The sequence below is a fragment of the Salmo trutta genome, chromosome 28 (assembly GCF_901001165.1).
Source record: "Salmo trutta chromosome 28, fSalTru1.1, whole genome shotgun sequence".
NCBI classification, from domain to species: domain Eukaryota; kingdom Metazoa; phylum Chordata; class Actinopteri; order Salmoniformes; family Salmonidae; genus Salmo; species Salmo trutta.
In genome coordinates this window covers 46,211,642-46,230,191 of record NC_042984.1, presented here as the reverse complement: position 1 = coordinate 46,230,191, position 18,550 = coordinate 46,211,642, and the positions used below count along the sequence as shown (strand labels likewise).

At 42.8% G+C, this 18,550-nt stretch overlaps 1 protein-coding gene across 4 annotated transcripts in view; it reads left to right on the top strand.

The window, feature by feature from the left end:
* LOC115166351 (serine/threonine-protein kinase WNK2) overlaps positions 1 to 18,550 on the top strand; it is a 119,045-nt gene that overhangs the window by 51,582 nt on the left and 48,913 nt on the right. For 3 of the 4 annotated variants that reach the window (XM_029720271.1, XM_029720270.1, XM_029720269.1), the window contains exons 6-10: positions 430 to 518; positions 1,057 to 1,276; positions 15,488 to 15,767; positions 16,039 to 16,154; positions 16,579 to 17,559. In XM_029720271.1, coding sequence (XP_029576131.1) covers positions 430 to 518; positions 1,057 to 1,276; positions 15,488 to 15,767; positions 16,039 to 16,154; positions 16,579 to 17,559 — 1,686 coding nt within the window. The remainder of the gene's footprint in view (positions 1 to 429; positions 519 to 1,056; positions 1,277 to 15,487; positions 15,768 to 16,038; positions 16,155 to 16,578; positions 17,560 to 18,550) is intronic. The other variant, XM_029720272.1, reaches the window with a different exon arrangement.

Here is an 18,550-nt window from a genome sequence, read left to right as displayed (position 1 = left end):
CTTTTTCTTTTTATAGAGGTTAGGTTTTCCAGTTTAGCCTTCTGGCCTACTCTACGTGACAGTATGAATGTGTCAGTTCCTGAAAATACTATTTTCAGTCCACAGAGTTGCAGAAAGGGGCTTGTTTAAAGCATTAACGATCTGACGTTGACACGAAGTGATGTTGACACCTCTTGAAATGTGATCAAGGTTTTTAATGAGTTGTTTGCGCATTGTTCAGAAAACTACTAAAGTCAGAATGTCATAACACTAACAATTTATGAAGTGTGCAAACAAAAACATTTGGAAAATGATGACATCTTTTGGTAGGCTATGTGAATACATGTGGCCATCTCTCTCTGTCTCCCTTTTTATTTCCTCCACCATACTTACTCATGGCTTCCGGCCATCCCTCTGAACTGTTTTTTTCACTTCCTTTTCTGTTATCAGGGGGTGAAGCCTGCCAGCTACAACAAGGTTGTGGATCCTGAAATCAAGGAGATTATTGGCGAGTGCATCTGCCAGAAGAAAGAGGAGCGGTGAGTGACTGTACCTGCGTCTCTGCCCACCGCTTGGCCATAGGGCCACCAAGGTGCTCCGTCACCCCTCCATACCTCGCTTCATCTGCCCACATCCTATCACCACATCGATGACATTCGGGGCTCTCAACAACATTCCAATATCCCCTCCCGATCTGTAGGCCATCCTCTGTTAACTTGAATAATAATGGGTTTAATACAGAGGAGAAAATAACCCTTAAAACCGCCTCTGTGGCAGGTTTTCATACTGAGAGGTGATTGTGTACAGTTCTCTCTCATTCCTTGTCCTGGCAGCTAGTAAATGGAGGGTGTTCTTAGATAATGTTCTTATGGCTCAGTCCAGACCGGAACATTGGATCAGGAGAGTCTTTCAGCTCCTGCATGACATAACTACTGCATTAGGTCACTGTACTTGGAGTTGATATGACTAATTTGAAGATAATTTAGGCTAAATCTGTAAAATGACAGAAGGTCAAGTTGGAGCCATTTCATGTTAGCACAGTGATAAAGGGTTGTTTTTATTTTTCGTTCCTCCCAGGTACTCCATAAAGGACCTGCTGAACCACGCCTTCTTTGCGGAGCACACAGGGGTGCGGGTGGAGCTGGCCGAGGAGGATGATGGGAAGAAGGCGGCCATCGCCCTGAAGCTGTGGGTGGAAGACCCAAAGAAGCTGAAGGGAAAATACAAGGAGAGCGGAGCCATTGAGTTTACCTTTGAACTGGAAAAAGAGAGCTCGGAGGGCGTGGCCCAAGAGATGGTAAGATGGATGGTGGGTGGATGGATGGATGGATAGTTTGATGGTTGAATACATGGGTGGAGTGTAGCATTAGACTGGTTGAACAGACATTGCAATCCAAGGTGGGGTTTGAATTTGTCCTGAATAATGTAAATACTTGAGTAAATGCTGGTTCTGGCGGCTCTATTATGCTATGGGTTGCATTTTCCAGGCATGGTTTAGGTCTTCTCAACCTCTTAGAGGGCAAGGTAAATGCCAGTAAATGCACAACCATTCTGAGTGATCACCTTCAACCTACAGTGCCTAGTGAAAGTCTACACACCGCTTGGACAGTCTTCACATTTTGCTGCTTTACAATCTTAAAAGGGATTAAATTAGATTGTTTTCTTACTGATCTACACATTTTCAAAGTGAAAGAAAGTTATAGAAAATTTAAAAAAACAAAAGATGTCTTGATTGTATATGTTTTCACACCCCAGAGTTAATACGTGGGTGGAAGCACGTTTGGCAGCCATTACAGCAGTAAATCATTTTGAATAGTATTCCACCAACTTTGCACAACTCTTTGGGCAACATGTACATTGTTTTGGTCAAAATTGCTCAAGCTCAGTAACTTTGGTTGGAAATCATTGGGCAGCATATTCAAAGTTTACACACAAGACAACACAATATAAATAATATATGCTCAACTAGAAAAAACATTTCAACTATAAAGATAACGTACTTTAGACAAGTTAAACACACTGGGCAGAAAAGTACAAAAGTTAAAGGGCAATCTGTAGTTAATACAGGAACAGAGCGGTCACCTTGCCATTGTTCCCGTAAACAGACGAGGGATAGGGGTGAAGAAATGCAACCACTCACAGACAGTCATGGCCACAGACTGACCATCCATCGGACCAAAATGAAAGTTTACAATGCTATTTAAAAAAAACTATTTTTCTACACTTACATTTTTTACAAACAGGGCAAAACAAGCTTACATTTTAGGCTTTGACAGGGCAAGAAGAATAAGGCATCCACAAGTCACATTCAATAAGAATCAATAGGCACATCGCCAACCTCAAGGTCCTCACAGAAAAACACAGAAATGCTCCTCCAACCAGTAAATCACAGGGGTGTCAAATACAGATTTATTTTGTTTTAATGAGATCAGAGGGTGGTGGACTGTACAAAGTAAGACCGGAATGGAGCCCAAGCATCATAAAACAGTTTGGAGTTCCCATGTGTATTGAATTACATTTTTTTTACATTTCAGAGATTACAGCACACTTCCCACTAGGGCTGGGCGGTATACCGTATTTTACTATATACTGGTATTTATGCACGGACCGGTTTGGGTTTTTACTTTACCTTCTATGACAATATTTTAATGTTTGGTTTGTTAAATGTTAAATATTAGTTTGTGTTTCTTACATCTGCAAACATCTAATTTGTGTTTTCTTAGCAAGTTAAGCTAAATCGCTGGTTAGCTAACTAGCTAATAAAAGTACTGAGTACTGATACTAGTACTGGTGGAGGCTTAAATCAGCATGTTGTTTGTGCAACGGTATCTTCTAAATCAAAGAGGAGTAGGCGAAGCATGAAATGTTGGCTATATGAATAAAGATTTAATGTAGCCAAAGATTATTTTTTATTTATTTTTTATTTATTTCACCTTTATTTAACCAGGTAGGCAAGTTGAGAACAAGTTCTCATTTACAATTGCGACCTGGCCAAGATAAAGCAAAGCAGTTCGACAACATAGAAAAACACCGAGTTACACATGGAGTAAAACAACATACAATCAATGATGCAGTAGAAAAAAATAAGACTATATACAATGTGAGCAAATGATGTGAGATAAGGGAGGTAAAGGCAAAAAATGCCATGGTGGCAAAGTAAATAAAGTATGGCAAGAAAAACACTGGAATGGTAGATTTGTAGTTTGAAGAAAGTTAAAAGTTAAAATATAAATAATATGGTGCAAAGGAGCAAAATAAATAAAATAAATAAATACAGTAGGGGAAGAGGTAGTAGTTTGGGCTCAATTAAAGATGGGCTATGTACAGGTGCAGAGATCTGTGAGCTGCTCTGACAGCTGGTGCTTAAAGCTAGTGAGGGAGATAAGTGTTTCCAGTTTTAGAGATTTTTGTAGTTCGTTCCAGTCATTGGCAGCTGAGAACTGGAAGGAGAGACGACCAAAGGAGGAGTTGGCTTTAGGGGTGACCAGGGAGATATACCTGCTGGAGCGCGTGCTACAGGTGGGTGCTGCTATGGTGACCAGTGAGCGGAGATAAGGGGGGACTTTACCTAGCAGGGTCTTGTAGATGACCTGGAGCCAATGTGTTTGGCGACGATTATGAAGTGAAGGCCAGCCAACGAGAGCATACAGGTCGCAGTGGTGGGTTGTATATGGGGCTTTGGTGACAAAACGGATGGCACTGTGATAGACTGCATCCAGCTTGTTGAGTAGGGTATTGGAGGCTATTTTGTAAATGACATCGCCGAAGTCGAGGATTGGTAGGATGGTCAGTTTTACGAGGGTATGTTTGGCAGCATGAGTGAAGGATGCTTTGTTGCGAAATAGGAAGCCAATTCTAGATTTCACTTTGGATTGGAGATGATTGATGTGAGTCTGGAAGGAGAGTTTACAGTCTAACCAGACACCTAGGTATTTGTAGTTGTCCACAAATTCTAAGTTAGAACCGTCCAGAGAAGTTATGCTGGATGGGCGGGCAGGTGCAGGCAGCGATCGGTTGAAGAGCATGCATTTAGTTTTACTTGTGTTTAGGAGCAGTTGGAGACCACGGAAGGAGAGTTGAATGGCATTGAAGCTCGTCTGGAGGGTTGTTAACACAGTGTCCAAAGAAGGGCCAGAAGTATACAGAATGGTGTCGTCTGCGTAGAGGTGGATCAGAGATTCACCAGCAGCAAGAGCGACATCATTTATGTATACAGAGAAAAGAGTTGGCCCAAGAATTGAACCCTGTGGTACCCCCATAGAGACTGCCAGAGGTCCAGACAGTAGGCCCTCCGATTTGACACACTGAACTCTGTCAGAGAAGTAGTTGGTGAACCAGGCGACGCAATCGTTTGAGAAACCAAGGCTACTAAGTCTGCCGATGAGGATATGGTGATTAACAGAGTCAAAAGCTTTGGCCAGGTCAATGAATACGGCAGCACAGTATTGTAATTATAGGGTCCCCTAGGAAACACAGAACATCACTTTGGTTCCTACCCTGTCACAATAACTCGTCCATGGCATTTTCATTCGTTGTCATGTCAAAGTGCCCACTATTATTTATATTCATTCTATTTCCATGATTCCAAAAGTGTTTTGATCTTCATCGCAATTACAACATTTGGTTAAAAATAAGGACTAGTATTTTTGCCCGTTCCGTGGCAGTGTGGAAATGATCTCAAATTAATGCAGGAAATGCAGAAATTGTTGAATTGAACAGTATAAACCAATCAGAATGGAGAAAGACCCATTTAAATAATTTAGAATATATGTGTTGCCACCCTCGGGTCACGCATTACTCATAAAGCAAATGTAAAACTTTTATTAATAAAAAAAAATCTGAAATACTGTCAAATATTTGAAAAATACCATGATATGATATTTTGGCCATATCGCCCACCCAATATTTATAAGATGGGGGAACTACACCTGATCGTGCTGGTTAATCAGCTTCTTGATATGCCACACCTGTCAGGTGGATGGATTATCTTTGCAAAGGAGAAATGCTCACTAACAGGGATGTAAACAAATTCATGCACAATATGAGAGAAATTCGCTTTTTCTGTGTTTTATATTTTTATTCAATATATACAGTTGAAGTTGGAAGTTTACATACACATTAGCCAAATACATTTAAATTGTTCACAATTCTTGACATTTAATCCTAGTAAAAATTCCCTGTCTTAGGTCAGTTAGGATCACCACTTTATTTTAAGAATGTGAAATGTCAGAATAAAAGTAGAGAGGGATTTATTTCAGCTTTTATTTCTTTCATCACATTCCCAGTGTTTCAGAAGTTTACATACACTCAATTAGTATTTGGTAGCATTGCCTTTAAATTGTTTAACTTGGGTCAAATGTTTAGGGTAGCCTTCCACAAGCTTCCCACAATAAGTTGGGTGAATTTTGGCCCATTCCTCCTGACAGAGCTGGTGTAACTGAGTCAGGTTTGTAGACCTCCTTGCTCGCACAAGCTTTTTCAGTTCTGCCCACAAATCTTCTATAGGATTAAGGTCAGGGCTTTATGATGGCCACTCCAATACCTCGACTTTGTTGTCCTTAAGCCATTTTGCCACGACTTTGGAAGTATGCTTGGGGTCATTGTACATTTGGAAGACCAATTTGCGACCAAGCTTTAACTTCCTGTCTCATGTCTTGAGATGTTACTTCAATATATCCATATAATTTTCCTACCTCATGATGCCATCCCTGTGCTTCACTGTTGGGATGGTGTTCTTCGGCTTGCAAGCCTCCCTCTTTTTCCTCCAAACATAATGATGGTCATTATGGCCAAACAGTTATATTTTTGTTTCATCAGACCAGAGGACATTTCTCCAAAAAGTATAAACTTTTTTCCCCATGTGCAGTTGCAAACCGTAGTCTGGCTTTTTTATGGTGGTTTTGGAGCAGTGGCTTCTTCCTTGCTGAGCGGCCTTTCAGGTTATGCCGATATAGGACACTTTTACTGTGGATATAGATACTTTTGTACCTGATTCCTCCAGCATCTTCACAAGGTTCTTTGCTGTTGTTCTGGGATTGATTTGCACTTTTCAAACCAAAGTACGTTCATCTGTAGGAGACAGAACGCGTCTCCTTCCTGAGCGATATGACGGCTCCATGGTCCCATGGTGTTTATACTTGCGTACTATTGTTTATACAGATGAACGTGGTACCTTCAGGCGTTTGGAAATTGCTTCCAAGTATGAACCAGACTTGTGGAGGTCTACAATTTTTTTTGAGTTTTTGGCTGATTTCTTTTGATTTTTCCCATGAAGTCAAGCAAAGAGGCACTGAGTTTGAAGGTAGGCCTTGAAATACATCCACAGGTATACCTGCAATTGACTCAAATGTCAATTAGCCTATCAGAAGCTTCTAAAGCCATGACATCATTTTCTGGAATTTACCAAGCTGTTTAAAGGCACAGTCAACTTAGTGTATGTAGACTTCTGACCCACTGGAATTGTGATACAGTGAAATAATCTGTCTGTAAACAATTGTTGGAAAAATGTCTTGTCATGTACAAAGTAGATATCCTAACCAACTTGCCAAAACTATAGTTTGTTATCAAGAAATTTGTGGAGTGGTTGAAAAACGAGTTTTAATGTCTCCAACCTAAGTGTATGTAAACTTCCGACTTCAACTGTATGCCTTGGCCAACTGTTACCAGAACTAACCCAATTGAACACTTATGGGAGATTCTGGAGCAGTGCCTGAGACAGTGTTTTCCATCAACAGTAAGCCAAATGATGGTATTGTTTTGTGGAAGAATGGTGTCACCTTCCAATAGAGTTCCAGACACTTGAAGAATCTATGCCAAGGCGCATTAAAGCTGTTCTGGCTGCTTGTGGTGGCCCAACACCCTATTTAGACACTTTTTTATTATTATTTCTCATTATGCTCCCAAACATTTCGTTGGTATAACAACCAACGTTTCGGCACGTAGTGCCTTTTTTAGGGTTGTCATTGTTCATCAAATATAAACATGTTGGGGTTTAGTCTAGTAGCTAGTTGTAGAGGGCAAGAGGTCTGTGTGTGGCGTTCAGGCAGACCGTGTGCCAACAGTGCTCCAATCTCATCATCAGGGAATGCGCCCTCTTGCAGATTGGCAGGGATACGCTCTGCACTTCCAGGAATCCAGTGATTGCAGTTTTATTTTTTCTTCCTGTTTACTTCTTTTTGCCCAACAAACGCCCACCATCAGATAAGACTTCTGTAAATATTTCTGTGTACTTAATCTACAATAAAGTGTTCCGGAGCTTTGTGCAGTTTTATCTAACACTTTCTGATGGACCCAGCTACTATTTCCCCCTCCAGATTGTTCTCAGACCTCAAATCTAACTTGTTTCAGATTTTGTCCAAGTTGTTTAACTGTAAACAGATATGGGCTTTATGCCCGTTTGAAGAGCACTGGGCTGAGACCCTGCCTCTGAAGTGAAAATCGAGATCTGCTCACTGGCGAAGAGGGTTATAGAGTACTAAAGTGGGGTTGGCAGTGGCACCGCTTGAGATCCCTCTGTTGTTTATTGTAGACAAGGAATTAGCTTTGTCTTTGTTTTGCCCTGTCTTAGCTTAGTATGTTGTATCTTGCCCTCTTCTGTTGTCTTAAGTGTTCAAAACAGCCCACAGCAGACGTCTTGATATCTGATCATGTCTAGGTAACCTGCATTTTATGGCTGTCTGTGTTTGTATTAGTGAGCTCGTGTATGGTGTTTAAGCTGTAAATAGATTATTGAATGTTTATTTTACCCTTTAGGCTATTTGTGGGAGTAGGACAGGCTTGGCTTTGTGTGTTTTCAGTGTGTAAAGCTTTCCTTTTGTCAAAGGGGTCAGGCTGTCAAAAGTGTGTGACTTTATTGGTTTATTCGGATCCCCATTAGCTTTTGCCGAAGCAGCAGCTATTCTTCCTGGGGTCCACACAAAACAGCATTCATGACATGTTTAATCTCTTTATTTGTAAGGTAAATTTGCTGTTTGCTTGATTAATTGTAGATGGGAGTTTCATGCCATCATGGCTCTGTATAATACTGTGCGTTGCTGTGAATTTGTTTTGGACTTGGGGACTGTGTAGAGACCCCTGGTGGCATGTATTGTGGTGTATTCAGAAAGTATTCATACTCCTTGACTTATTCCACATTTTGTTGTTACAGCCTGACACTTTTTTTCTCAATCCCAGAACAACAGCAAAGGACCTTTTTTTCTCAATGATCCACACACACAATAACGACATTTTTGAAAGTGAAATACAGAAATATCTCATTTAAATAAGTATTCATACCCATGAGTCAATACATTGTAGAAGCACCTTTTGCGGCGATTACAGCTTTGAGTCATCTTGGGTATGTCTGTATCAGCTTTGAACATCTGGATTTGGGGATCATCTCCTGTTCTTCCTTGCAGATTTTCTCAAGCTCAATTAAGTTAGATGGGGAGCTGTGGTGAAAAGCAATCTTCAAGTCTTTTCACAGAAAGCATCCCCATAGCATGATGCTGCCACCACCATGCTTCACGGTAGAGATGGTGTTAGACGGTCATGAGCAGGGCCAGGTTTTCTCCAGAAATAGCGCTTTGCATTTAGGCCAAAGATTTACATTTTGTCTCATCAGACCACAGAATATTTTGCCTTATGCTCTTGTCTATCAAATAAAATTGTATTTTTCACATGTGCCGAATACAGGTGTAGACCTTACCGTGAAATGCTTACCTAACCAACAATGCAGTTAAAGAGAGAGAGTTAAGGAAATATTTGCTAAGTAAACTAGTGTAAAATAAAAAGTAACACAATAAGATTACATAACAATAACTATATACAGGGGGTACCGGTACCAAGTCAATGTGCGGGGGTACAGGTTAGTCAAGGTAATTTGTAGATGTAGGTAGGGGTAAAGTGACTATGAATAGATAATAAACAGCAAGTAGCAGCATTGTAAAAGCAAAGGGGGGTGGTCAATGTAAATAGTCTGGGTGGCCATTTGATTAATTGTTCAGCAGTCTTATGGCTTGGTGGTAGAAGCTGTTAAGGAGCCTTTTGGACATAGACTTGGCGCTCCGGTACCATTTGCCGTGCGGTAGCAGAGAGAACAGTCTATGACTTGTGTGACTGTAATCTTTGACAATTTTTTGGGCCTTCCTCTGACACCGTCTAGTGTCAGAGGAAGGCTTGGCCCCAGTGATGTATTGGGCTGTACTCACTACTCTCTGTAGCGCCTTATGGTCGGATGCCGAGCAGTTGCCATATCAGGCGGTGATGCAACCGTTCAGGATGCTCTCGATGGTGCAGCTGTATAACTTTTTGAAGATCTGGGGACCCGTGCCAAATCTTTTCAGTCTCATGAGGGGGAAAGATGTTGTCGTGCCCTCTTCACGACTGTCTTGGTGTGTTTGGATCATAATAGTTCATAATAGACACTTACCAGTTGGTCCGTGTATGCTCTGAGTACAAGTCCTGGTAATCCGTCTGGCCCTGCGGCCTTGTGAATGTGGACCTGTTTAAAGGTCTTACTCACATCAACTATGGAAAGTGTGATCACAAAGTCGTCCGGAACAGCTGGTGCTCTCATGCATGCTTCAGTGTTGCTTGCCTCAAAGCGAGCATAAAGGGCATTTCGCTTTTTTTCGTCTGGTAGGCTTCCGTCACTTGGCAGCTCGTGGCTGTGCTTCCCTTTGTAGTCCGTAATAATTTGCAAGCCCTGCCACATCCGATGAGCATCAGAGCCGGTGTAGTAGGATTGACGCTTTGCCTGTTTGATGGTTCGTCTGAGGGCAGAGCAGGATTTCTTATAAGCATCCTGATTAGTGTCCCGCTCCTTGAAAGCGGCAGCTCTAGCCTTTACCTCGGTGCGGATGTTGCCTGTATTCCATGGCTTCTGGTTGGGATATGTACGCACGGTCACTGTGGGGACGACGTTGTTGATGCACTTATTGATGAAGCCGGTGACTGAAGTGGTATACTCCTCAATGCCATTGGATGAATCACGGATTGAATTGGATGAATTCCAGTCTGTGCTAGCAAAACAGCACTGTAGCATAGCATCCACATCATCTGACCACTTCCATATTGAGCGAATCACTGGTACTTCCTGCTTTAGTTTTTACTTGTAAGCAGGAATGAGGAGGATAGAATTATGGTCAGATTTCCCAAATGGAAGGTGAGGGAGAGCTTTGTATGTGTCTCTGTGTGTGGAGTAAAAGTGGTCTAGAGTTCGTTTTTTTCTCTGGTGGCACATGTGACATGCTGGTAGAAATTAGGTAAAACAGATTTGTTTGCCTGCATTAAAGTCCCCGGCCACTAGGAACGGCGCTTCTGGATGAGCATTTTCTTGATTGCTTATGACCTTATACAGCTCGTTGAGTGTGGTCTTAGTGCCAGCATTGGTTTGTGGTGGTAAATGGACAGCTACGAATAATATAGATGAGAACTCTCTTGGTAGATAGTGCGGTCTCCAGCTTATCATGAGGTACTCTACCTCAGGTGAGCAATACCTCGAGACTTCTTTAATATTAGACATCGCGCACCAGCTGTTATTGACGAATAGACACACCCCCCGCCCCTCATCTTACCAGACGTAGATGCTCTGTCTTGCCGATGCACAGAAAACCCCGCCAGCTCTATATTATCTGTGTCGTCGTTCAGCCACGACTCGGTGAAACAAGATATTACAGTTTTTAATGACTCGTTGGCAGGATAGTCTCGACCGTAGATCATCCAGTTTGTTTTCCAGTGATTGCACGTTGGCCAATAGAACCAATGGTAGTGGTGATTAACTCACTCGCCTACGAATCCTCACAATGCACCCCAACTTTCGCCCCCTGTATCTGCGTATTTTCTTCACGTAAATGACTGGGATTTCGGCCTGGTCTCCGGGAAGCAGTATATCCTTTGTGTCGGACTCATTAAAGAAAAAATATTTGTCCAGTTCGAGGTGAGTAATCTCTGTTCTTTTCGGTCATAAGATACATTAGCAGCAACTTTATGTACAAACAATGCGAGGGAAAAAAAACTAACAAAATAGCACAGTTGGTTATGGGCCCTTAAAACGGTAGCCATCCCCTCCGACGCCATTATATAATTGGCGCCATTTCATGTGCCTTTTTGCAAACTTGCTGTCGTGTCTTTTTCTCAGGAGTGGCTTCCGTCTGGCCTCTCTCCCATAAAGGCCAGATTGGTTAAGTGCTGTAGAAACTGTCCTTCTGGCAGGTTCTCCCATCTCCCTCAAGGAACTCTGTGGTTCATTGGGTTCTTGGTCACCTCTCTGAACAAGGTCCTTCTTGCCCGGCTGCTCAGTTTGGTCGGACAACCAGCTCTAGGCAGTCTTGGTAGTTTAAATGTATGCGTTTCAATTTCCCAATGATGGAGACCACTGTGCTGTTGGAAACTTTCAACACTCTAGAAATTGCTTTATCCACAAATGTATGCCTCATCAAAATTCTACACTACATGACCAAAAGTATGTGGACACCTGTTCATCGAACATCTCATTCCAAAATCATGGGCATTAATATGGAGTTGGTCCCACCTTTGCTGCTATAACAGCCTCCACTCTAGTGGAAATCCTTCCCAGAAGATGTTGGAACATTTCTGCGGGGACTTGCTTCAATTCAGCCACGAGCATTAGTGAGGACGGACACTGATGTTGGGCGATTAGGCCTTACTCGCAGTCGGCGTTCCAATTCATCCCAAAGGTGTTTGATGGGGTTTTAGGTCAGGGCTCTGTGCAGGCCAGTCAAGTTCTCCCACACCGATCTTGACGAACCATTTCTGTATGGACTTCGCTTTGTGCACAAGGGCATTGTAATGTTGAAACATGAAAGGGCCTTTCCCAATCCTCTTTGTTAACATGTCAGGCATTTCACACACAGTATCTAGATACTGACTGTTACTTCTTGGTGACCTATAGCAATACACTAAAATAATAGACTTTACATGAGGCGGGTGAACCTGCAACCACAACACTTCAATAACACTGGACATGAGATCTTCCTTAAGAATTACAGGGATATGGCTCTATGGTGCCTATGGAAAGAAACCTTGACTTTTTCCACATTGTTGCGTTACAGCCTTATTCTAAAATGTATTAAATAGATTTTTTCCTCATCAATCTACACACAATGCCCTATAATGACAAAGCAAAAACAGGCTTTTAGAAACTTTTGCTAATTTATAAAAACATTTAAGTAACGTAAATATCACATTTACATAAGTATTCAGACACTTTACTCAGTACTTTGTTGAAGCACCTTTGGCAGTGATTACAGCATTGAGTTTTCTTGGGTATGACGCTACAAGCTTGGCACACCTGTACTTGAGGAGTTTCTTCCGTTCTTCTCTGCAGATCCTCTCCAGGTTGGATGAGGAGCATTGCGGCACAGCTATTTTCAGGTCTGTCCAGAGATGTTCGATCCGGTTCAAATCTGAGCTCTGGCTGGGCCACTCAAGGACATTTAGAGACTTGTCCCGAAAGCAACTCCTGCGTTGTCTTGGCTGTGTCCTTGTCCTGTTGAAAGGTGAACCTTCGCCCCAGTCTGAGGTCCTGAGTGCGAAGTTTCTTCCAGACGTGATGCTTGGCATTAAGGTCAAAGAGTTCAATCTTGGTTTTATCAGACCAGAGAATCTTGTTTTTCATGGTCTAAGAGTCTTTAGGTGCGTTTTCGCAAACTCCAAGCAGGGTGTCATGTGCCTTTTACAGAGGAGTGGTTACCATCTGGCCACTCTACCAGAAAGGCCTGATTGGTGGTGTCGCAGAGATGGTTGTCCATCTGGAAGATTCTCCCATCTCCACAGATGAACTCTAGAGCTCTGTCAGAGTGACCATCAGGTTCTTGGTCACCTCCCTGACCAAAACCCTTCTCCCCCGATTGCTCAGTTTGGCCGGGCAGCCAGCTCTAGGAAGAGTCTTGGTGGTTCCAAACTTCTTCCATTTAAAAAAAGATGGGGACCTTCAATGCGGCAGAAATGTTTTGGTACCCTTCCCCAGATCTGTGCCTCGACTCAATCCTGTCTTGGAGCTCTACGGACAATTCCTTTGACATCATGGCTTGATCTTTGCTCTGACATCCACTGTCAACTGTGGAACCTTTTATATAGACAGGTGTGTTCCTTTCCAAATCATGTCCAATCAATTGAATTTACCACAGGGGACTCCAATCAAGTTGTAGAAACATCTCAAGGATGATCAATAGACACAGAATGCACCTCAGCTCAATTTTGAATTTCATGGGTCTGAATACTTATGTAAATAAAGTATTTAAGTTAAAACATTTTGCAAAAAAAACAAACTGTTTTCACTTTTTCATTATGGGGTATTGTGTGTAGATTGATGAGGAACATTTTTTATTTAATAGACATTTTAGAATAAGGCTGTAACGTAACAAAATGTGGAAAAAGTGAAGGGGTCTGAATACTGTTCATGTACTCTGTCTGTCACTCACACACCCACCTCCCCGTAGGCATTCCTGTCTCTTCTGTAGTTGTTATATCCTTGTATTGCTACTGCTGTATCACCAAAGGAATTATCTAAGTGTCTCTGAAATGGCTAATATATGAATTAGAGGTCGACGGATTAATCGGTCTATGAAATACAAATGGTATAGAGAGAAATAGTCCTATAATAATTACAACCTAAAACTTCTTAACTGGGAATATTGAAGACGCATGTAAGCACCAGCTGTCAGAGCATCTCACAGATCACTGCACCTGTACATAGCCCATCTATAATTTAGCCCAAACTACTACCTCTTCCCCTACTGTATTTATTTATTTTATTTATTTTGCTCATTTGCACCATATTATTTATATTTGAACTTTGAACTTTCTTCAAACTACAAATCTACCATTCCAGTGTTTTTCTTGCTAAACTTTATTTACTTTGCCACCATGGCATTTTTTTGCTTTTACCTCCCTTATCTCACATCATTTGCTCACATTGTATATAGTCTTATTTTTATTTTTTTTCTACTGTATTATTGACTGTATGTTGTTTACTCCATGTGTAACTCTGTGTTGTTGTATGTTGTCGAACTGCTTTTCTTTATCTTGGCCAGGTCGCAATTGTAAATGAGAACTTGTTCTCAACTTGCCTACCTGGTTAAATAAAGGTGAAATAAAAAAATAAAAAAAATAAAATAAAAAAAGGAACCACCAGCTTTCATATGGTCTCATGTTCATGCTAACTTAAACGTTAGCTTTTTTACATGGCACGTATTGCACTTTTACTTTCTTCTCCAACACTTTGTTTTTGCATTATTTAAACCAAATTGAACATGTTTCATTATTTATTTTCAGACTAAATTTATTTTATTTATGTATTATATTAAGTTAAAATAAAAGTGTTCATTGTTCATTCAGTATTGTTGTAATTGTCATTATTACAAATATATATATATAAATATAAATAAATAAATAAATAAAAATCGGCCGATTTAATCGGTATCTGCATTTTTTTGGTCATCCAATAATCGGTATCGGCGTTGAAAAATCATAATTGGTCGACCACTAATATGAATGCTATTTGATGTTAGCAAGTTATTGATTTCATGAACTGTACTTCTAAGGCTACTTGTATACATTTTATCAGAGATGGACTTAATATGGAAAAATATATATATACATTATTCAGCACTCCATGAATCAGTTGTTAGTGTGTGTGCCCTGTGAGGTTGACTCTATGAAACCTCAGGATTGGCTCTCTCATTCCTTCCAGAGTGATCACATTTTTGTTGTGAATGGGTCAGGCTGCAGTGCTTAGTGTTACTGAGAATCAGGGCCATCGATTATTTTGGCAGACAGCTAGCTGACCTGCTTTCTTCCCTCTATGGTGACATCTCCATCTGTCTGTGCTCGGTCAAGATAAGCTGGGGAAAATGTAAGGTCTTGCTGTAATGATAGAGATAGGAGGAATGTGGCCCACAGCTCCCCATCTCCGATCACCCCTCGCCACTTTCCATGACTCATTTCTTCACAGACGGGCACCATGGGAGATGCAGTTTATCTTTATCGAAGGGGCTGATGTGTCCATTCATGCACTATGCTACTTAGCGAGCAGAAACGCTGCTTCTTTGCTTTATTATTCATGTTTTATGACATGTTTTATTACGTTTGGGTTGATTAAATGACTACATTTTACACTTAAAAGCAAAGATCATGTTAAAGATATGGGACTCATACTCCATGAAATAAATACATTTGTCAGGTTGTGCTAAAACAGAAACCATTTAAACATTCCATGGAAGGTTCAGGCCATAATGCCTATTAATGACTCCAAACCCCCCAAAAATCTAAACATTATTTCAGATGTATCTCTTCTAAAAGGTCTAAATGTACCTGTCCTGTATCCTGTCTCCAGTGCTGTTGTCCCAGACAGAGGCGGACTATTCTCTCTGAACCCAGCTGCTGCCCTCCTCAAGAAATTATTCTCTCTCCCTCCCTCTTCCTGGCTCTCTCCTGTTTTCTCTCTTCCTCTAACACATTGACTCTAAAAATACTCCTCTTCCCACACTCCTCCTCTCCCCGACAGGTGGAATCAGGGTTCTTCCATGAGAGTGATGCTAAGATCGTGGGGAAGTCGATCCGGGACCGTGTAGCACTGATTAAATGGAGGCGGGAGAGGACTGTGTCAGCCAGAACCCCAGTGAACCAGGGAGAGGCAGGACTCAGGGCCCAGGCCACCCTAGCCCAGGGGACCTCTGCTGGGGCTACACAGGCAGGACAGCCCCCTTTGATTGAGCCCAATGAGCCAGAGGCAGACCAGCACACCAGGCTATGTAACCTTCCGGCCAGCGCAACCTCTGTCACATGTGAGACACCACTGACACGCACATCATGTGGAAAGACACGCAACATGTAAAACCCCACAAGACCAACACATCTCCTTCCTGTCACACATTCGCATACATTTGATACAGTGGTCTCTGTGTCATGCGGTTGAATTGATCTTTGACAGTAGTGTTTATATTATGGGGGTTTGTACTTGTTTATTTGTGTCTAATATGTAAATCGCTCTTTGTCACTTTGTTCTAGTTGCCTGTGTGGTTAAAGACTAACCTCCATCTCTGTTTGTCTATGTAGCAGACAGTACCTTTGACAGCGGTCTGGGCTCCACTGTGTTTTCTGACTCCCACAGCAGCCAGCACAATGTCCTCTACCAGTCCCAAGTCGAGCCCATCACCATGGCAACGCAGCAGGTCTGTACCATACACATACAGATGTACACTTCATGTACATTCAACACATGTGAACTGCACAGAGGGTCATTAACATGCATGCACTACACACGCATATTGGACACATGCACATACATCCTCATTTACATAGAGATATGCATTACATGCACATGTATGTTACATATGCACACAAACATGGTTATTTACCTTTATCCATAAATCTGTATCAATTTACACGTCTGCTAACATTGGCACATGTATGTTTATGCGCAATGTATACTGATTTAATGCACACACACACACACACACACACACACACACACACACACCTGTATCTCATTTATTCATCCCACTTCATTATCATGTTTTTGTTGTGCATATGTGTTTTGGTTGTGTGCCTTTTGAGTAAGGTATGTTTTGCCTGTGGGTCCCTGTATGGGCTCAGCGTCAGTGTTTGGCTTCAGCACGTCCCCGGTCCTGTGAAAGGGGCGAGGGGTGGAAAGCAGCCCTGGGGCCGGAGTTCCGAGTGGGTGCAGGGACACGGAGAGGGAGTGCCTCGGTCATTGACACTCTTAGGGACAACAACGACATCTCTCTTCATATGCTCCTGCAACCTATTACATCTGGGTCCTGCAGCCAACAGAGAGCTTCCAGTCCCACCCCCACATCACCAGACGACCAATCAGAGAGCAGCCCCTCTGAGTTCCGCTCTGAGGCTGAGGACGGCTTCCCTTCCCTGAGTGCATTTCCTGCCCCCATCCTCCTGGCACCCCCATCCCCCACGTACTCTGAGGCCCGACGTCATAGTGACTCTTCTATAGAATCTCCGACGTTGGAAGCCACCAATGGAAGCAGGTTGAAGTCTGTGTCAGTGGAGGCAGCAGTGGGGCGGAGGCACTCGGACCTTAGCACGCTGCAGAGCCTAAACTCTGCCCTTCAACACCACCATCATCACCAAGGCGCGCCCAGAAGCCACCTGTGCCAGGCCTGCCTCTCTCTGCTGCTGCTGAAGTCACGAGAGGGGGGGCACAAGAAGCACACTGCTTTTCCCTTTCCACCACACCCCTGTGCTTGCCCCTACCGGCACCACCACTTCTCCAGTGGGATGACAACAACTGCAGGGTCAGGAGGGATGAAAGGACCAAGTCATACAGGAAGTGACTTATCTGACCTCTCCTTACTACAAAAGAACCTGATGAACATCATCAGCCGTAAAACCACCCCATCCAACCAGGGCCAAGACTCCCTCCTCCACCTGTCTGCAGCCCAGCAGCCTGTACGGAGCTATGGGGATGGTAGTCTGAAGTTAACCCAGAGAGGCAGCTTCAGTGGTGACCACACAGCACCCCCTCTAGCCAGGCCCACACAGGACCACAAGGCCAGCTACTGTGCTGGGGAGCACCGAGCCACCGGGCCTCCGGGAGTGGTAGGTCCCACAGGGAGACTAGGACTGCATCTCAATGGTCTGAAGTGTCTTTCTCTCCATGTCTCCTTTCCTTCATCTGCACTGAACTGACAACAAAGGATAGGTGAACTTACTGTTGATACCAACAATGATTGTGCTTTCACCTGTCCAGTTCCTTGATGTCAGTGCAGATTTGGTAAAGCAGATGAGAGGGGTCTGCTTTAGACTACTGAGAGGCTCCCAGACCCCTACCCTCAGCTCAAACTCTCACCTGTAGAGCTGACTCCTCCCAGCTTATAGAAGGCGCTACTTTGCATAAGATGGAGCTGATGATTGCTCTAGACCTCACTCCCTCCTTAGGCCAGTAGAGGGCGCTCTGTTTTAATGCAGCTATGGGACTGGACCCTGCTCTCTCTCTTCCGCTCAGCTTCAAACTACCATAGAAGTCCATGGTCCCTCCACTGATTCTGTTTGTGCGCTTTGGGACAAGCTGGTTCTCTGGAGGGCCATAGATGCTGCTGTCTACACTAACTCTCTAACCCTTTGCCAATTTCAGCTAGACTGTTTCTACTTCACTGACCAAATGCCAAAACCCGCCTTTTTACACCCACTCATATCTCCCTGCCCATGGAATGTCCTCAGTGAATGGACAGATGGCTGCTGCAAACGAAGGGAATGAAAGATGGCTGTGTCCCCTCTTCCCCATCCTCTGCCTCCTTATTTTAGTGCACACCTGCTGCCTCTTCTGTTAACCCTGCTCATTGTTTGGGTGTTTTTACAACTTTATTTTAATCCTTCATCCACGCTTTATCATTGACATCCTTTGTTTTTGTCAACTGAACATTTTGGCTCGTGTTTTTCTCTTGTACAGGATGTCTAGCTATTATTGTTCTAGTTTGTAGATTTAGATATTTGTGTTCATTCAGAATATTTTACATCACTGTCAAATACAGAAACTTTTAACGGGGGCCTAAAAGCACCGCCCAGAAAAGTGACTCTCTGTCTGTCCTTT